The 21,732-nt window shown below is 45.8% G+C and overlaps 1 protein-coding gene across 6 annotated transcripts in view; it reads right to left on the reverse strand.

The window, feature by feature from the left end:
* RNF31 (ring finger protein 31) overlaps positions 1-21,732 on the reverse strand; it is a 915,252-nt gene that overhangs the window by 326,414 nt on the left and 567,106 nt on the right. For all 6 annotated transcript variants that reach the window (XM_069633995.1, XM_069633999.1, XM_069633998.1 and 3 more), the window contains exon 16: positions 9,220-9,334. In XM_069633995.1, coding sequence (XP_069490096.1) covers positions 9,220-9,334 — 115 coding nt within the window. The remainder of the gene's footprint in view (positions 1-9,219; positions 9,335-21,732) is intronic.

Below are 21,732 nucleotides of genomic sequence, written 5' to 3' on the forward strand. Positions count from 1 at the left end.
GCTGAGAGAGGGTTTCTGACATCACATGGCAACATGGCGCCAGAAAACAACATGGCCCTTTGATTGTACGATTGCTGTCTGCACTCACGTTTCCAAAGCGCCTAGCAATAGTGAAATGCGAGGCACATAAAAATGTAACATGCAAAGTAGGAGAGGGAAACGCGTTTCCAGTCAGAATTGCGAAACAAACTGCTACTGATTTGAATACCAAAATGATGACGGTTCAGAGGAAGTACCCTGTATGATAGAAGATGGAGTTGCCACTGTCAAAGAAATGCAGGCCGAGGCTACAGCCGATGAAATACAGGGGTGGGCAGAGGGATCTGCTGAGTTGGATCTGGAGGGTTGTTGGGTGGACAAGGGAACTAGAAACTGGATGTTGCCAAATTCATATGTGACTGCAATGGTCACAATGGCCCACAGCCCTACGCACATCTGTGCGAAGAAAATAATACAGCACCTTTCTACAGTTTGGCAGAATGTAAACATAAAAAAGAATGCAGAGAGGTTGGTGCAGAACTGTATCACGTGTTTGCAACACAATGTAGGGAAGGGAACAGTGACTCCAACAGGCAGTTTTGGCCCGCCCTCCATGCCATTTGAGGTCATTCATTTTGACTTCATAGAGATGGAGAGGTGCCAAAACTTAAAATACGTCTTGGTGGTGATCTGTGCATTCAGTAAGTGGGTGGAGGCATATCCTTTGAAAGACTGCACAGCAATGAGTACGGCAAAAGTAATGTTGAAGGAGTACTTTTCCAAATTTGGCTTGCCCCGAGTCCTATGGTCTGATAATGGACTGCATTTTGTGGGTGCAGTGGTATTACAGATATGTGCTGGTCTCCAGATTGATAAGATATTCCATAGTTCAAGGCATCCGAGTTCTGCCGGTCTTGTGGAGAGGCACAACGGGATTCTTAAATCAAATATTAGCAAGATTTGTGCGGGAAGCAAGTTGAGTTGGGTGGATGCATTACCAATAGCACTATTATGCATGCGTACGTCTGTACAGGCTAAAACTGGGCTCTCCCCGTACGAGATCGTAATGGGGAGGCCGACAAATGTTTGGTGCGCACCTCAGCCAAAGCGACTAAGTGAGATAGAACATCCTGTGCTTAGTACTTATTGTGGCCTTTTAATGCAGAAATTGCGTTTGATTCATCAGCAGGTGCAGGAGGCATTACCAGTGAGATACACCGGTCCGGGGCACGCGCTGGAGCCAGGAGACTGGGTGCTGCTAAAGAACTTTGAAAGGAAGTCATCATTAGTACCCAGGTGGCGCGGGCCCCATCAAGTACTTTTGACAACGCAGATGGCAATAAGGGTAGATGGAAGGAAGTCGTGGATCCATGCCACCCATGCCAAGAAGATTCCAACTGCACTGAAAGACTTGCCTGACACTGATGACCGGAAAGAGACAGCGGTCCCAGAAACGAAAGAAACTGTTGCCAGTGGGCAGCCACCTAATCTGCCAAAACGAGAAGTGAAATTCAAAGCAAAGCCTGAGACGACTGCCAAAGAGGGGGAAGGGCAAAGAGTGCCCCAACGTGGCCCAGCAGAATCGACATTACTGCTGGCCGACACGAAATCTGCCTTGCAAATACCAGCAGAAACAAATTGTGTACCCCTTTGGCGCCCACCAGCACTTGCCAGCACACCAAAGAATGGATCTGCATCATTGGCGCGGCGCTCACCAGCACCTGCAGTAGCGCCACAGGCTGACTTCAAGCCTGAATCTGGAAGTGCACCGGCACCGTTCACGGATCATACGATACCAGGAGCAAGGCAATACAACCTGCGGCCTCGGAAGACAAAGTGATCCGCAGTTCTTTTTGGTGTTTATGTCAAACCTCTGGTTCAGCTCATGGACGGAGAAGGAACCAGAGGTGTAGAGGAGAGAAGCGTGAGAATTGTGCAAGTCGGACAATTCAAGACTCGTGGCTCCTCGGTGCGATCATAAAAAGTACATGTGTATGGAACCAGAGCGGACAAGTTGGGCGCACATGGTACTATGGCAAGTGAGATAACTGATCAAAGGTCCTCTGAGCAGTATAAGAGGGGCAAGTGATCTTGCCTAAAAACGAATAATCGAATCCAGGCTAAAAAAGACAGGCAGAACTGAACTGTGACAATTCCATTGAACTTATTAACATCAGAGCAAGTGCGACGAAGAGAGATATCCACAACAAACTGTGATAAAAAAAGAAGGACGACGAGAAACATGCCGGGACCGGTTCCAGCCTCCTCCTGCACCACCACCGCTGAGAATGAGTCAATTATAAAGACTATAAGCTTAAGAAAAACGCATGGTAAAACAAATTTATGCTGGTACTAACGATAATAATGGGCTTTATGAGCGTGGTAGCACCAATATCGACCGCCCTAATATTATGGTGGGTAGAAACAATACACCCATTAGAAATGTTTTTACCAATAAGTAATATATCCACTACTGAAAGCCCGGTTCAGGTGATAACTTATACCTTACCCCCAATGGAAGAAAAACACAGGGAAGGTTTTGGAAATAACACCTTATTGAAGATAATGAACATGACACATGCAATCCTGAAGAAAACAAACTGCTGGGTATGTACCCATTTACCACAGCATGCTGGCAAAGGAATAGGGTGGTATGTGCAGCCATTACCATTAAGTTCTGCATGTGGTGCATCTTTAGGTGCAATGTTCTATGGGAAATGGAATGAGAGTAATACGGGTCAATTAGACAGAACAAACATGAATGAGTTTGAGGAGATAATAATGAAGCCTGTGGGTTGTTCCATTTTCCATAAAGCACAAGTAATAGCCCCAGAGCCCTCGAGGAAAAATACACGAAAGATAACACGACGAAATAGACGAGATAGATTGTCCCCACCAGAAAAAACATCTGTAATGACATTTCCTGTAAGAACAGAAGGGGACAAAGATGCAATTCCCCCATCTTACACAGTGAATTATAGCCCAAGAACTGTCCCTTTTTGTCTAAAAAAGAAAGGCTCTTTTTCAGTCGGAACATAAGCTGGTTGTATGAATACAGTGGTACTAAAATGGGAAATAGAACCAGTATACGTAGGTGATCCAATTTATTTTATATGCGGAGAGAAAGCATACCCTTGGTTGCCCAGAAACTGGGGAGGTACATGTTACCTAGGGCTACTGTTCCCAGGAGTATTCCTCTTAGAAACAGCAGCCATGGCCAGATTATCCAGAAATAGAGTGAAAAGGACTGACAACGGTGTTTTAATAGCAACTGATGTAGCAAAATCATTGATTCCATTCTTAGGGCAGATAGTGAACTCCTATAACATAAGGCAACTGTCCAGAATCCTAGAAAATACAATAAACACAACAACAGATATATTATTTAACATGACGTTGGAAGAAAGAGGAATCAGGTTAATGACGCTGCAAAATAGAATGGCTCTCGATGTGCTCCTGGTAGATCGTGAGGGAATTTGCAAAATAGTGGGATCAGCATGTTGCGTTTATGTCGATGATTATGCCCCCATGATCTTTGAAGCAATAAAGAAAATGCACGTTCTAAGCTCTGAACTCCCTACTGGAGAAGGGAGCTGGGGAATAGAATCTTGGTTTTGGGGAATACTACGATCTTGGGAAGGAAGTTGATCTCAATATTAGTAGTGGTGTTTGGAATATTCCTAACGTGCTGTTGTTGTATACATTGTTTACCCATAGTTTGTGCTGAGGTAACTGAGGGATGTACGGAAGGATGTATGCATATGATGACGAAGAAAAAACAACCTCACGATCGAACTGACCCAGACCCAGATGAGACGAGAGCAGTAAAAGAGTTGATGGCAATAGATATTGATGAGGACAATGATGTCCACGATAGCATGCGAGACTCAGACATAAGTGCTTCAGATTCATCATCACTAGAGGAGGTTTCAATAAATAGATGAGACGTTTGGCATACGGCCAAAGGAGGGTTTGTCAGTCTAGAAATACGGATACCTCTACTTTGAGACCGCAAACGCATTTTGGTAGCCGTGGGCCAACCGTCTCATGCACGATATGACAAAATATAGGTTTTCGAGTTTGCCAATGAACGGTCATTTCGATGAAACAAGAATCGACATTTTGTTTTCTAACCATTGCTCATTGCTTTCTGTTCCTATTGCTTCGCAGTATATTTTCCGCTTACACTGCTCGACTGTGAAACATTGTTGTCTGTATGTGAAAAGGACAAGGCCGCAGGGCCGTGAGGATAACAAGAGTTCGCTGAAACACAAACGTAGGCAGCGCCAGGAAGAATGCCCGGCTCCCTCCCGAATGTAGCCTTGAAGCAGAGCTGCAGGGCATCTAATCATTTCACAGCTGCCAGCCTGTCTCGTTATATGGTAGAATATGTTAGAATAATACAGCTGAAGGCTTGAATTATGCTTTTCTTACGGCCCCCCTTTGCTGAGCCTGCTAGAGCATGTCGGCTCCCAGGACGCGAATAGCACCTGATAGATAGCAAGGTCCGGAATGCAACTCCCCCCCCCGTATGTAGTTCGCTTCCAAGAACAGAAGCGCTGTGTTCTATTCAACAACTGAAAGATGCCTTGGCACTCACAAATTGCAAATTGTTACTAGAATAGATGTTTGAAGGTGTCATAGTAGTCGGAGATGTCCATCATCACGCCAAGTTCAAAGAAACCCAATAAAGGGGGGGTATTAAACATGTCATAGCTGATTGTTTGATATGCATTTTGTATATATGTAACTGATGTACGTAATTCACTCTCTTGCATCCCTCGAGGTCTAGAGATACACGTCGCGGGGCGTGAGACCGAGTTGGCCAACTGAGACTTTTGCTTTGCAATAAAACCCTAGCTTTGGGAATACAACCTCGTGTCTGGCGTATCTATCGTGTGTGGTGACTCGCCTTGTTTCCATAGACGTCATGGTCCCCTAGGGGCCCCTTTCAGGTGGAGAGCATCCGCTGTGATGTTCAGCTGGCCCTTGATGTGTACTGCCACCAGCCAGACACCATGCTGAACCGCCCATTCCCAAATCTGAATGGCCAGATCCACAAGAGGTGGAGACTTGGTGCCCCCCCGTTTGTTGATGTAAAATATGGACACCACATTGTCCGTGCGGACACAAACTACTTTCTTGGCAATGACCGGCCTGAACGCCTTGAGCACCAGAAAGATCGCCAGAGGCTCCAGATGATTTATATGAAGGAACTTGTCTTGTGGCGACCAGAGGTCGGAGCCCTGAAAAAGATCCAACGTCGCACCCCATCCCAGAAGGGAGGAGTCCGTTGTGATCGTCACCATTGGAGCAGGGTCTTGGAACCCCACACCCACCGACAGGTTGCTGAGAGACGACCACCACGTCAGGTCCACTCTCATGAAAGCCGGAATCGATATTATCTTGGAGTCCGGATCCACAGCCTGACGCCAAGAACTTCGAAGAGCCATTTGCGTCCGCCTCATTTTGAGCCGAGCAAGGGGAGTGCCAAAGCGCACGAGGCCATGAGGCCCAGAAGCCTCTGGAACCACCAGGCCGACATGCTCTCCGATTGTGCAAACATCTGACATGTGGCCAACAGATCCGCCATTCTATCCCTGGTCAGATAAACTCTACAGTCGATCGTGTTCCAACGAAAACCCAGGAAAGTCAGGTCCTGAGAGACCATCATGGAAGATTTCCGCCAGTTCACCGACAGCCCAAGGTGAAACAGGAGCTGGAGGAGAGACTGAAGATTGCTCGAGGCTTTCAGCGGACAAGGACTTCGCAGCAGCCAATCGTCCAAATACGGATACACATGGATACCCTGTAGCCGAAGATAAGCTGCGATAACCGACATCATCTTTGTAAAGACATGCGGTGCCGAGCTGAGGCCAAAAGGGAGCAATCGGAACTGGAAGTGCTCCTCCCCCACAGAAAACCGTAGGTATCTCAGATGTGGACTCCAGATCATGATATGCATATACATATCCTGGAGGTCCACCACGCTGAGCCAATCGCCATTCTGTAAAGAGGACTTTATCTGACCGGGCGTGATCATCTTGAATTTCTCTTGGGGTAGAGAGAGATTGAACTGGGAAAGGGCTAGGATGGTGCGCAGGCCAGCCTGGTTGGGTTTGGGCACCGTAAACAGTCGGGGATAGAAGCCCTCCCCTCGCTCCCCCGGAGGAACAGGTTCCACTGCCCTGAGATCCAGCAACTTCTGAATCTCAGCTCTGAGGGAGGGCGACCCCGACTGCTGGAAGGGAGGATTGATGGGTGGGGTAGGGGGAAGGGGGAAGCGGAAGCCCGCCCGAGCGACTGACAAGACCCAGCGCTCCTCGATGATGGTTTGCCATGCCTCCCAATGAGACGCAATGCGTCCTCCCACCGGGATCTCATGCGAGCGCGGAAAACCCTAATTTTGCTGGTTTGTCGGTGGCAGCACCACCTGAACCTGAGGAGGAGGCTGAGGAGCGGGAGAAAAACCGTCTCCGTTGCTGCCTTCGGCGTGAATTTCCCGACAGAGTGTCAACCCTGCAGAATTTCTGATCTAAAAAAACCCTGAAACCAGAGGAAGGTGGAGGGTTTGACAATGATCTCTGTGTCCTGAAAGGAGGTTTAACCAGGATAGACAAGAACTTGGCGGTCTGAGTGCTGTCTTTAGTTTTGGTCAGCTCCACGTCTGTTGTAGAGTGAAAGAGCTCTTTGCCATCGAAAGGTAGGTCCAAAACCTTATCCTGCACCTCCTTGGAGAACTTGGTGGCGTGCAGCCAAGCTTGACGAGAGGTATCCACACCAAGCATAAGGCTTCGGGCCGAGGTGTCGACGGGATGCACCGCAGCCTCCAGGAGATCCTGTGCCAAGACTCTGGCATCCGACAAACCCACTTTGAAATCTTCCAACTTTTCAGCGGGAATAAACTCCTCAAACTCCGACAGACCTATCCACATTTTCATATTCGCCCCCGCTAACACCAGTTCTGCATTGCCTTGACGCAGCTGAAGAGCTGAGTTAGTGAAAATCTTCCTCCTAAGGGAATCAAGAAGCTTATCTTCCTTGGCCAGAACCTGTGTAGCCGTCGAAGAGGAGGATTACACAGGTCTGGATTGCAAAGTGGCTGCCGCCACTACCGTGGAGCAGGGGGGCGGACACGACGCTAAGGCCACTTCTTCTGAAGAATAGAGCCTGTAACGCGCATCAATATTCTTATTGACAAATAGTCCAGAGTGTGGCTTCTCCCAAACTTTACGGACCTCGGCCAAAACGTCCTTCGGTAAGAACAAGCCGGTACGCTGCGAAAGAGATAACGTGAACGCCCCCGAAAGCCTGCCCTCCTGCAGAGCGGGGCTGGTCTTCGCTGTCCTGATCTCCCTGTAGATCGTCCAACAGGTCCCGATCAGGTTGAGTCACATCAGGCACCACAACAGCCTTGTCCACTGGGGGCAACGGAGGCGGGGGTGGAAGAGTAGGGGGGAGGCCCAGCCGGTAAAGGTGGCGCCGGCAGAGGCACAGGAACCTATCTCCCTGAACAAGCCTCGAAAGTACTCCTTCATGGGTCGGAACGCATCCGTTTTTTTAAACTTGCCGAAAAAAGCGTCCTCCGCCGATGACTTAGGTGTGACAGGAGGAGGCCTCTCATGAGGGGAGTAATTCCAGGGGTGTAAGGGAGAAGGTTGCCAAGAGGGCCCTTCCCCACTGTTGTCTACATAAATCAAGGGCGCTGATGCCACCGGCAGCGAGACATTGTGCGGTAGAGGCATCCGAGCGTTCCAGTCATAAACTGGACGAAACGGATGTGCACAAGGAAAGCGATGTTCACCTGAAAAAGCACCCCCTACACCTAGGGCCGATGGCGTAGTTGTAAGGGTTGTATCCAAAATGGCCGCCGTGGTCTTGGTGGGAACGGCCGCTATTTTGTCGGCATCTGAGGAGAACTGCGACACATGTGGAAGTGAAGCAGGGGTCCCCACAACTGGGTCAGGGGTCTTCATTTTAGCCTTAACACAAGGAACCTCGGCCGAGCCGGTACTGTGTGGCCTAGAATGTTTCAGTGACATCGTAACAGCCAAACTAGCCTTCAGAGGAATAACCTCTCCACTGCCGGTAACGGAGGGATTACGGTCCAAAACCTCACTCCGTGCCCCCGCAACAGAACTGGGATCACTGCAAAAGCGGGAATGATGACAAACACACCTCACCGACAAGACCATAACAGGCCTCTCAGAACTGTTGGTCACCTTAGCCTCTAAATGACAGGCCTCTGACCCGAGTCCGGTAAAAGCATCCTCACGAGGGGCCTCGAACTTTCGTTCGGTGTCAACAACCTCAACCGAGGTCTCAGGGCGCATCCCAGTGATTTTACGGGAAGCTCCAGTCAAGGAGAACTCGGAGCAAGCTCTGGTACCCGATGCCTCAGTAGAACTGGGCCCACAAACAGCCCCTACAGGAGGGGCCTCAGAATGCAATCAGGTGATAATAGGCCCCTTACAGAAGCCCTCAGAGAAAACTCCGGTAGAATTTTTAGTCCTGGAAGGCACCTCAGGGCTAGCCCCGATAATACAGCTATTGACGCTCCTCCCGGACCGGGAAGACCCCGGGAAGGAGTCCCCCGGCCGGGGTGCCCTAAAAAATAAAGGACTCAAAGGGCGTTTCTTTTTTTCGTCGATGAAAGTTTGAAAATGCGCTCGGGGAGTACGTTGAAAAACCTCCTCCCACCACTCCAAACGATGTTGAAGCGCCCAGACCGAAAGGGAGTCACAGTAAAAACACGAGTCCCACCGCCGGTCCGGACCCAAACACTCTAAGCACACAGGATGGGGATCCGCCCTAGCGAAGCGTCGCTGACAAGAAGAACAATTTGGAAAGTCTAGCTGAAAAGGCATAGACTGACTACTACGCGACTGCTAAGCCAGAGCAAGAGAGGAGGAACTGGAAGGAAAAAACTTCCGAAAACGCAAGTGCGTCCAGTCCAGAGCGAGCGGAGAAAAGGACAGATGGGCGATGAGCTGGGCAGAACTAAGAAGGGTGGGGTTACGGCCGCATGCGGTACCCCACGTAAAAAGAGAGGAAGGACACATTTTTGAAAAATGTGATGCTTTTTACAAAGTGCCCCGGTCCCGTCCCACAGGACAGAGGAATGTCCAATAAGTATGGAGGAAAGGGGTCGGGACGTAGGAGTAATAGCACATACCTCGCACAGTAAGCCTATAATGCAGTTTGCTTATACAGGAGGGTGTACAAAGGTTGTAAACTCACTAATTCCATTCTCTTGCAGGTACATTGCCAGTCCTTGCTTCTGATATTCTGGGTCATTTTCACGTTTCCAGTTCACAAAATCTTCACAAGAGATACCCTGGTGCTGTACTTCCCACTACGGACCAAGAAAATAACACAAAACAACAAATCAGCATTTTAGGTAACAAGGAAGCCTTCAATGCAACTGCCCCACTGCCAGAGAAAGGCTCCTAACAGCCAGCAGTCCAATACCAGAAGAATAAGATACTTTCATGCTATTCTGCTCTCCTGCACTGGTATCTTTCACATGTTTGCAAATTTGAATAGTCCCCACATTCACACTGGGATTCCCCAGTGCATTTAAATTCATAGACGTTTTAGGTCAGTTGCCTACCATCTGTGACACTTTTAGAACATTAAAGAAGAGAATGAGCTAAAAGCACTACCTTAGAGACCATTTTTGATAAAGAAGCATGAACAATTTATAAATCCGCCTCAACAGTGTGGCAATGGTTGTTTGTAAAACTATTAGAATTATGGAAACTACTTTTCTCTTTCCAGCATTAGGATCTTTCCTAAGATTCATCCTAAGATTCACATGCTTCAAGAGATAGTAAGCAGTGATTTACCAAGGAAAACAGGTGGTAAAAGAATTAATTAGTGAGCGTATGAGGAGTTCTCAGGATGATTTCTCTTCATATCTTCTGAAGTGTTCAGGTTAAGCACTAAAGTAACAGCCTTACCTCTTGAATGGGCCATCATCCTTCCTGGGAATGTCCCATTGCCTTTCAAGTTACAAAACGTTATGCAGAATACAAACCTCCAGGGAGTCCCTGCTTGGATTAGGCTTTCAGCTTAGTATTGAGATAAAAGTAATGAACAGTTTGATTCTCTAAAATGCTTTGTTCTGTCAATGGAATAAATCACTATCCTATTACTGTCTAATGTACAATGAGCTCAATAGGATGGAGGCGCTAGATTTCGGACGAAATGCTGATAATGGCATTGGAAGTGCAGCAGTGTAAGTGGCAGCGTAAGTGCAGTCTGTTGCACAGATCCTTACCTGCAAAGACTGCTGCTAGAGGAACAGTGTTTTTGTTGCACCAGGAGGAGGAGGGGGGGGAGCAGGCTTCATAACAGGCTCCCAGCACGGAGCTGATGTGTGGCAGTGTAAGTGAAATGTGCAACAGTTCGATGCATGAAATGCATACAAAGGACATAAAGGGAACTTTTTACGGCTGAAGGGTAAACAGTACGTAGGAGCGCAATTATTTTTTATACCATTCAGTTGGTTCGCTATAGCTCCAATAATTACCTCCTCTATTTGCTGTGCTGCCAACTTGGAGAAGGACATTAGCCCAATGTTCGAAGTACAATCTTCGAAGCAACATGGCTATTCCAGAAGCAACTTGTCCTCCTTCCCCCATTCTAATTCAAGAATCATGTCCCTCAGAGAAATAGGTGGTCAACATACAGGTAGAGGGAATGGACAAGGCAGTGCAATGTACCACAATCAAAAAACAAGGAGGAAAGATTATAATTTTTTTTTCCAAGTGCCTGAGCCCGTGTTATTCCCCCAATAATATAACACAGAATTCGTCTGGGGTTGCACAGTTAAAAAAGTCTCGATTCAGCTAGTGCATCATTATTAAACAAACAGCTTCCAACTCAGCACGGTCAAAACCGTCCTTAAATGTGGGCCCAACGTGTAGGTCTATGGGAGCTCTTTCTGTGGGTGGGTCAAGGCAAACGCTGGATAATAGCACGAAGGGTCATTGTAAAGAGGATGTTGGTTCGTCGGCTATGGTACCTCTGGCTACTTTGTCCTCCTCTTCGATTTCTGCTCTCTATCTTGTACTGCATTCTCTGGTGAGACTTTACGATAATATAAAGGAAGCAGTACAACACAATGCTTGCTTATAAAACTCAATTTGAAGAAAACTGAGTTTTGAGGATGGCAGTAAGAGAAACAGTAAACCAAGTATGCACTAGGCTACTGAAGAAAGCGGGTCTATAATATTTCCACAAAATAGCAACACCAAAACCAGGCAAGTCAAGGGCTAGAAGTTCATGAACAAACAACCTGGCACTAATGAAATTATACACATTCATAAAGGTTACATGGTTTAAATTGCTCTACTTTATTGGCTGGAGATTTCAATCAGTGGCTTCATAATAGCTCTGATAAAGAAGCTACAACACTGGAGGATGCCTTAAATAATATCGACTATCATGTCATCAATAACTCACCGACTCATAACAAGGGCAATATCCTCAACTGGGTAGTGGATAGGAACCGGATTGTGCAGGTTGACAGCACAACACTCTGTATTTGGTCAGACCATTGCTCCATGGTGTTTCAAATTCACTTACAAAACCCCCTCCTTAAAGGAAGGAACACTGTTAAACTAGTAAAAAAACATAACATTAAAAAAGTCACGGCGAGTGACTTGACAGAATGTTTGATTCTTATCATGACCTCAACCACATAGTGAGATTCCCCAAAGATCCTTGTTGATGCTTTTAACCATACTTTGGGTTCTAGTGCGAGACAACACCACCCATCAGAAATGGTGAGAGAAAATGGCTTAAATGCCTCATAGAATCAAACGATTACAATCTAGAAACTTCTAGAAAAAAACATAGAAGTTATCAATCTGTAGAAAATAATTTCTATAATAAGCAGATCAAGGATGCAAATAATAAGAGGAAATTATTAAATCCTTAGAGAAACTAGGCACTTCACCCACATTTTTCTCTCCAACAAATCACAATTGTCTCAACACATAACAGGCTTTTGAGGCAAGGGTAGACAAGGCCCGTTCTAAGATCAGACATGAACTGTCTAGAAACTTGCCTGATATACCATCTAATTCCGACATTGTACCTCAGGAGAAACATGCTGAATTAACTTTTGCTCCTATTACCATCTTTGATATGATGAATATTTTATCAGCACTATGCCCTTCTCAGTGCCTAGAAAACATAATCCCACCTAATTTAATCCTTGAGCATAAAGAAATCTTTGCCCTTTCCTTGTCAGGCTTGTTAATTCTTTGCCTCTTAGTAATCAGGTTCCGTACTCTATAAAAAAAAAGGTCACCATTACACACCTTTGACTAAGAAACCCGGGCTTGACCCCAAAGTTACAAACAATCTCATAACGAACTGCAACCTTCTGTGAATAATCCTGGATAAAAGTGCCACAATCATTTACTGAAGCATTTTACACCTTACACTCCAGACAATCTGGCTTTCGTCCTCATTACAGTATTGAGACGGGTTTCCTGGACCTGCAAACTCACATGCAGAACATCGCAGATAAAGGCAAATCCGGAATGCTTGTATAATTAGACCTGTCAGCTGCATTCAATCTCTTAGACCATGATCGTCTCCTCCTTACTCGGAGATATAGGACTGTGCAGCTCAGATACCATCACTTGGGTGCAGTCTTTTTCATCACACCTGACCGCTAGAGTCTGCTGGAGGGAGTTCACCTCGCCTCCGGCTCCTATTAGCTACAGTGTTCCACAAGGGGCTTGCATGTCTCCTTTGCTCTACAACCTTTACATCAGGCCTCTATGTGACCTCCTATATGAGCTAAAAGTGTTTTTCACTTACTACGCTGACAACACTCAGCTAATGCTCAAACTTACAGGGGACTAGGATTTTGACTCCACCAGCTTGCAAACTATATAGAGCTGCATTGAAACCTAGATGTATTTGAAACTGGATGTGCCTCAACAGGAATAAGGCCAAGCAGATGACATTCAGCACTGCTTGCACCAGGTTTAAACTTGATCTCAGATATCAGTCTTTATACACCCATGACTCTAGTATACAAGTTTCCAAAAAGATCAAATCCCTGGGCTTCCATCTAGATTCCCTGCTTGGCTCTGAAAACCATGTTAACTTCTCGTACTATCTGAGATTACTGAGGAATCTTCAACCTTTCCTCTCTGAATCCAATAGTGCCTCGGTTGCACGGGCAACCATTCTGTCTAGACTGGATTATGGAAATGCCCTCTTGATCAGTGCTTAGAAGAAAAATATACATGATCTACAAGTGATCCAAAATGACTCTGTATGCACCATCAAAAAGAAGTCAAGTAGAGAGCACATTACCCGTAGTCGGCAAGATCTACACTGGCTCATGATTACTGCTTGTCTACAATTCAAGGCGGCAACTTTGGTCCATAAATCGTTATATGGTTCGCTACCACTGTACATTAAAAACCTAGTGTCTCTTCCATTAGACCTCAGATTATTGAGGGAACATAACACTTTGTCGTCATCTAAAAACACTGCTCTTCCACTGAGGCCTTCTTAATCTTTTTCTTTTCCTGCTTGTCCCGTCCAAGATGTTGTACCTTTGTGTTTTTGTTCTGAGGCCCTGATGCCTGCGGGATCCAACGCCATACACAAATAAATAAAAATAATTAAAAAATGCCAGACAGCCTTATGCATGTATTATTTAATGACGTGGAAGACACAAGTGAAGTGGAACTCTCCATAAATGTACTACCACCGGCTAAAGAGCAACTCCCATTTTTGTAAAAAAGAAACCCAAAACGAAAGTAACAAACAAAAAAATCTATACATGGCCAATCTAAATAAGAAACGATCCTCAAGGAAAGTTGAGGAAACTAACCATATTAGTAGACAAAAAGATTTAACCTGAAAATATAAGAGGAATAAGACCAATTCCCAAAAGAAAACATCTGGCCAAAATAAAAAGCAAAGCAAGATGACAAGATTGTTCATGCCAGCTAGTCACAGACCAGACTCACAGGTTGATATAATGTAGAGGAGAACTTTGGAAGGCAGGCTTTAGAAATGGATGGAATAGAAGCCATAAATTTTGGTTCCGAAAAATCAAAAATGATTGCACCAGTGACAAATTCTTGGATAAGCTTAACAGACCAGAGCTCACATTCAGCCAATTATTGGTTGTCGGACAGACCCATTCATGGATACTGAAAAGGATAAAGGTCATCTAATTGGTTTTAAAGTATTTTTTTATGATGAGGACTTTCGGCCTTGGAATTGCTCCAAATTATTATACATCTTTGCATGGATCCCCTCTTTAAGGGCGATTGATTCGTCTGATATTGCTTAAGTGGTATTTCAAAATGATAAGGTTGACAACGATGTTGTCCATTTTCAATCGAACATTGACATTGTTGCTCGTCTTGTGTGGGAACAGATCGATTGTTTTAACAATATGGGATTAGATGTTTATTGTGGGTAAGATAATCAAGTGTGCATTAACAGAACACAACAGGGGAGAGTGAAATTGTAAGCAACCTCTTGAAACATGCTCATCGTTAACTTTTTAGTGTGACGACTCAGGGAAAGAGGTGGCAGAATTGTTCTTGGCTCAGATGCCCCAGGTAAATGGAACCAACACAGAGAAGGTTGGTCTTGGTCAACTTGTATTTTAAGCTCCACAAGAGTTTTCAAGGAATAGTTTTTAGCTTGTAGCAACTGAAATGTTTGTCATGGAGCACAAGAGGCTACAGCAATATTTTAAATAAGATCTCTCAATATTTAGCAGACTGTTGCCTGATTATGTTCAAGAAACATGGTTAACTACACCTCTTTATACAGTAGGACTTTTTACTTATGTTAAGCAAGGCCGAAGGAAAAGTCCCAACAGGGCCTAGCAATTGCAGTAGGTATAAATCAAGGTTTCGTAAGTTCGCTGATCGACACTTATTCTGATGGTTTATAGGCCATGGGATTTACCATGATGGGTGAGAGGGGGGGAGACTGAAATGTTATTGGTTAATATATATTAGACTCCAGCCGCTGCTAATCAAACAGAATTGTTTAAAATACTAAATTATCTTCTTGAAAGCTGATTTTCCAATGGTAAAAATAACATAATATAGCAAGAGATTTGATTTGTACGTGCTGTCCAGCTTTCCAACTAACTGCGTCCTCAGGTGCTGTTCCAGGGCAATCTAGTGGTAGAATAGAAAGAAAACAGTTTTATAGGAAGGGTGAACCTCAAAGTTAATGACATGGCTATTGCAACTAGGAAGAAATTGTTAAAAAGGATATAAAAGAAGTGAAGAGATTATCTCAAAATGTATCCGCCTAAAGACACGTTATAAGAATTGGGTTAGAGTCGAATAAGGGGTTGGTTGTAACTGCGCAATGGCAGATTATGTTAAATGCCCTCCGTCTAAACGACTCTAGAAAATTCTTGGTGATTATTAAGCTACACTCCAGTCCTCAAGTAGATAAGCAGGCCATGAATCCTATAGCATAAACTATTTGGATTACATAAATCGAGGACACCAATTTTAAAGATATTTCTGCAATAGTGTCACTTCGGCCTATGAAGGTATAGAGGTAAGAAACTTTGCTGACATCACGGTTGAGGACATTGTGGAGGTTATTAATAGATTAAAACCCTCTAGAGCGCTGGGGACGGATGGCCTTCCCAACATCTTCACATCCGACATCTTAATTAAGTATGATCCCGAGACCTGGGACCACATCATACACAATATGTTTACAATTATAATCGCAACCGGGGAAAAACCTTGCAGTTGGAGGAAATCCACACTTATCCCAGTGTTCGAATAAGGGTCCTCGTGATGCACCAGAGAACTATAGAATACTGGCTAAGGTGGATACAATACCAAAGATTTTCTCCTCCTTCCTGCTAGAAAAGGTCAACTCTTGGATAGTCACGTCTAAAGTACTTAGTATAAAACAGACGGATTTCAGAGGGGGGTAGGTACTGTGAAGGCATCATGGAGTAGGCTCAGACAAGATTAAAATGTGTTGTCAAAAGTTTATTTAACTTAAAATGCAGGATGGAGTAAGGCCTAACTTACCCTATGCTAAAGTGGGATTTCCCTACCTAAAGAAACTAAGGATAGTCTTTGTCAGAAAGTCCAAATCAAATGTCTGTCTGTGTCCAAAACCTATACTTGCCCTCACAACTAACTGTATACAATGTGTAGGGATGTCAGCATCAAAAGAATAGTGTTTAAAATAAAATTCAGAGCTTCTTCCAGCTCTTGGTTTAGGATCAGCTCTTGGTTTAGGATCAGCTTCCCCCAGTTCAAAACAGTACACAAAATATGAGGATTCCTTTCCCCAAGAGTTCAAATCTTCTAACAGTTCCTTGGGACACTTCCCAGCTCCTTTGATTTCAATACTTTTCAACAGTTCATTGTAGGCCGTTCTGTTTCTTAACTTCGAGTTCACATATAAGGCTGTTGCAAAACACCAGTTTCTTTATGCATATCTTCATTGGCTTTTCCATGCAGGGCACTCGGCCTAGGCGCAGTTGTCGGACCACACGTTCCACCCATTACAGGTCACACAACCGATAACCCTTCTTACTGCTTTCATCAACAATTAGTTACTGCTTCCATCTGACAGTGATGTTTAGTTGATTCCCCAGTGTCACACTCTTCAGACACTGTACCGGGACTTGCCTAGTCACCATGCACTTTTTTACACTTTTCTATATTCCTCTGGTTCTTGCCAACACAGTTTTCCTCTTAACCTGTAATTTTGGGGCCATTTTGGCCAATAATGATTTCTCCATTTCATACCCTTCTTGGTATTCTCTTGCCTTTGCCAATACTTGTTACACACAATACATTCTATGGTATCTGCCAAATGTAATACTTTGCTTTCACTACTTCCATGAGTGTTCAACTTCCTTTTCACTGTGTACGGCATTCAAAAGTGCTTTCAATTACTTTCAGTTCATTCAGCATTCAAAAAGAACGTTTGTCATAAATTACCAAAGCATCCTGGTATGAGTGATTCCCTGCTTTACACTCACCGGATGCACACAGCAGCTTCCTACTGCTTGGAGTCCCTCGCAACAGGCTTCTCAATGCTCCTTCAGCGTTCTGGCTTCCTCAAACTCTGCCTCTCCCTCGCGGCATCCACGGAAAGCACCACTTGCTCTCCTGGTTTCTTGCGGCAACTGGGGTCAATCCGTTACACTCACCTGGTCTCTGCAGAGGCGTTGGGGTACGGTTGCAGCCCTCCCGGGGGTGAGGTCGCTTGGATCCGACTTCGCCCTCTGTGCTTATGTGGTGACTGGTGGTAATAGGTGATGCTGCTCGGAACTGCTCCTGCGTGGAGAAAAGGGGGCGTGAGTATGCCAGCTTGTGCGCCTGATCCCCTTCCAGACCCCTTCTCCCAAACCGTGGTACACGTGGGATGCGCTGTCCCTGGAAAGCTCACCTGTTGATTAGGTTTGGCAAGCACTCCGGCCTGCTGATTCAGGCAGGGGCGCTTGTATGATATGGACCGAGTTCCTTCACTGGTCCCTTGCATGTGGTAGTCCAGTCCTGCTGCGATTAAGCCACTATACTTCAGGTAAGTGTTCCTGTTTGCCTTTGTCTTTCCTCGTCTGTTTTTGTTGTATTGTAAAGTTTGTTGTCTTGTATTGCTTTCAGTTCCGCTTTTGATGTTTGCTCTTTTGCTTTCTTCCCTTGCAGGTGGTGTCGCCGGCCCGGCAGAAGCTTCGGAGCTCAAGGCGGCAGCCGGAGGTGACGAGGAACGAAGCTGCAGCGGTACTGTAGCTGGTAAATTGTTATCTAGGGGGGGCGCAGGGTTCAAATGTGGTGCAGCCCTAGGATGGTTGTTCTTACCTTGTCTTTCTTCTTCACAGGGTCTGAGTTTGTGGATGCGGAGCCCGGTGCTGCGGCGTCGGGATCAAGATCACGGGATGTCAGGAGATGAGTCCACAGATGAAGTGATGAAGCACTGGTTTCCTGGAGGTGAGTATGCAGGAGAACCCCTGGTTTAAAAGGTAAGTAAACCGGTCCAAGCAGCAGTGAGCGTCACATTGCACGCAAGTACACAGTAACGCGAAGCACCAGCCTTAAGGATGGAGCAGCTTATATAGCTGAGCTTCTGAAGCCATGCCCACCAGGTTCAGCCTGCCTGCTACACCCTGCCACACCCAATGAGTCAGCACATGAAGACCAGGCCTTGGGAGCCACACCCGATGAGTTAGCACAAGAGGATGTTCTCTGGATTAAAGGCTTTCAGCTCCTGGAAACTTCTTGTAAAATAAAAGCACTCCTGCACTGAAATAAAGTCAAAGCACTCCAGCACTGAAATAAAGTGTTCCTGCTCACATCTCTATATGTGCCTGGCGCCTTTGGCGCCAGGACTGATTCCAGCCAGGGCCCCTGTGTTTATGGGTCCCAAAGGGACATAAGTGAGTCAAGTGACGCATTGCCTCCATCACTAGATGGTGTGGTTTTTGTGTTCTGGGGCCTGTAGCCATGACACAATCTGCGTTTCACAGCTCCTGCTGCGCGGGCCCATTCAGGAGGATAGCAGGACCTCCAGACCCGACCATGGCCCCAGCGTCTCTTTCTCCTGCCCAACACGACTCCCGGCAGCTGAGTCTCCAGCTCCTCTCTTCTCCAGCCCGTTCCACTTCTCTCAATGTGGCAGGCATTTTTATATATCCATCAGGTGTGTTAAGTGACCCCAGGTGTTGGTCATTGAGTTCAATTGCCCGACTATGGAGAACTCCATTAGTTGGACATGCCTGGTTGTTACACCAATATTCTTCTATAGCCCTCTTCTTCATCTCAGTACCAGAGTGGTGCTTGGAACTGTCAATAAAAGGAGTATACCTCCTTTTGTCTCTGATTTGTGTGCATCAGTCTAATGAGGATGTGTCCCTCCCAGTTGGTCTCTTCCTCGCCCAAGTACTAAGGTGGTGTTTCTGTGGGAGATTTTGGAGGGAATAAAAGGGAAAGGGCTGACAGTAGCCAACAAAGGCTTGAGGGCTAGAGGGTTCATTGTGAAACACGAAAGGAGGATACCATTTTTTATTTTATTTATTTATTTAAATTTATATAGCGCGCAAGCAGCCCAGGGGCATTGAGGCGCTGTTACTTGCAATAACTTAGTTACATGGTACATATGATAGCGATTGTTGACACATTATGAGTAGTACAGGAAATCATACTGTTGTTACAAATATAGCATTTGGGCTATAATTACAAACCTAAATGATAAGTATTTGTGGTGATGTGTCGGTCCTTATGTGAAGAGGGTAGTTTTCAGTGTTTTGCGGAAAGTGGTGAGGGAGTCCTCGCCACGGATGGTGGGAGGTAGGGCATTCCAGAGGGTGGGCGCGAGGTAGGGGAAGCTGGACCCACCCGCTTTTACTCTTTTCACTAGTGGCACAGAGAGCATGTTGGTGTACGGGGATCTGGTTGGCCTGGTGGTGGAGACAGGGTGGATCCTTTGAGAAAGGTAGGCAGGAGCAGTGAAGTGAATGCACTTGTGGGTCAGTGTCAGGGCTTTGAATACGATCCTTTCCTTTATTGGGAGCTAGTCGGCTAGTTTTCTGGCTTCAGAGATGTGTTCTCTTTTAGCAATGCCTTGGGCTGCCCGGAGAGCATTGTTCTGTATTACTTGTAGTCTCGCTAAGTTTTTGTTGGAGGTTCCAAGAAAGAGTACATTGCAGTAGTCTAGCCTGGAGCCGGTGATGGCTCTGGCTATGTTGGTGCAGTTCTCTTTGGATATAAAGGGCCTGATTGCGTTGATAAGTTTAGCATGATATGCAGCTGCGGATGCTATTGCGTTGACTTGTCTATCCATGGATAGGCTGGAGTCCAGGTAGACTCCCAGAGTTTTGACAGAATCGGAGACCGGGATTTTAATGGAGTCAATGGTGAAGTGGCTAAATTGGACATCTAGGTTTTTTAGCGTGTCAGGGGAACCTACCAGGAGGAGTTCCGTCTTGTCAGAGTTGAGGCATAGTCCGTTGTCGGCCATCCAGGCTTGGATGGTGTTGTAGAGGTTGAGGGTCAGGGAGTCGGTGTCATAGATACCTGTGAGAGTGAGGAGGATCTGGGTGTCGTCGGCGTAGTTGGTGTATGAGATGCCCATAGCGTCGAGGATGAGGAAGAGGGGTCGTGTGAAGATGTTGTATAGGGTGGGGGAGAGACAGGAGCCTTGGGGTACACCACAAAGTATAGTAGTTGGGGATGCGGCGGCTAGGTCAGAGAATACTTGCATAGTTCTGTCTTGTAAGAAGGAGGTGATCCAAGATGTGGCCTCTGGGGAGAATTTGGCGGTGGAGGAAAGGTGGTGGCAAAGGACGCCATGATCCACGAGGTCAAATGCCGCGGATAGGTCAAGGAGTAGGAGAAGTGTGGTTTACCCATGTCTCTAGCATCGTCCATTTGGTTCTTCAAGTCAAGTAGGGCGGTTTCGGTCCCGTGTCTAGGGCGGAAGCCAGATTGGCGGAGTCCAAGGAGTTTGTTCTCTTCAATGAAATGCTGGACCTGCAAGTAGGCTGCTTTGTCCAATATTTTGAGGAGGAATGGGACAGTGGTGATAGGTCTGTAGTTGTTGGGGGAGGTGGGATCGAGAGTTGGTTTTTTCAAGAGAGGTCGGACCCAAGCTTCCTTGAGGGAGGCGGGGACTTTCCCTGTGGTAAAGGAGGCATTAACAAAGGCTGTTAGGAAGGGCGCTAGCGCTTCCGTGCAGTCTTTGATAATGGAGGCTGGGCATGCATCACCTTTGCAGTTAGAGGGCTTGATGTTCCTCATAATGTTGATGATGTCTTTTTCTTGGATTGGTTTGAAGGAGAAGGGTAGGGGGGGATCCGTGGCGTGTGACGGGATAGGGATATGGCTACTGGGTACATGTCTCACCTAAGGACATCCTCTCCCCACTCCCCAAGTTCCCGCCACCCAGGTGATCCTCCCTCACATATCCACACCCAGGGTCGGGATCCAGAAGCAATGGCCTTTCCCAGGCCACCTGAGAGGGGATCTTGGGGCAAAAGAAGTGAGGACGCCCTAAGGTTCCTCACAGTACCCTGGCTAATTTATGGTCCCGGAGGATAACTGGAGCGCACACCTCTTTGTGGTAAGTTAGAGTGGGTCTGAGTAAAGAGTATTCTATGATAATTCACAGGTGCAGGGGAGAATATGCGACTCTGGTGAATAAAGTGAACTAGTAGTCAACATTTCCAGAAGCACTTTATCCAAAGAAGAAATTGACCTACTGAATCTAGAACTGTCATTCGTTCCCAATAACAACACTACATTATTTGACAAACACATTACTGTAGCCAAACTAATTAGGAAAATGAGACAAAGTCTTTTTTGACTCACTACCCCCAATGGAAGAAAGATCCAAAACTTTTTAATATTTAGAAATGAAATCTAAGCGCACGTTCAACCCTAGTGTGAAAAACTCTGCCCTAGATTTATTTGAGAACTTCATGATCAAAGATCTTAAATCCATCAAATACTTTGACATTAGAGAAAACAACCTTAGAAAACATCAACACACATGTATTATAACCAGAGCGGTTTGCCATTACTTAATGACAGGGATACCTATATTTAATCCTAGACCATGAACCCAAATCAACCATTGTACCTATAATTGAAGACATTCTCATAAATGCTCTCAATGAAGAATGGATTACGGAACGTACTAAAGATTACTTGAGTAACTAATTTCCTATCATGCCAGTATTTTACGGTCGACCGAAAATTCACA

This window comes from Ambystoma mexicanum, chromosome 13, assembly GCF_040938575.1.
Source record: "Ambystoma mexicanum isolate Mex_15411 chromosome 13, UKY_AmexF1_1, whole genome shotgun sequence".
Lineage (NCBI taxonomy): Eukaryota > Metazoa > Chordata > Amphibia > Caudata > Ambystomatidae > Ambystoma > Ambystoma mexicanum.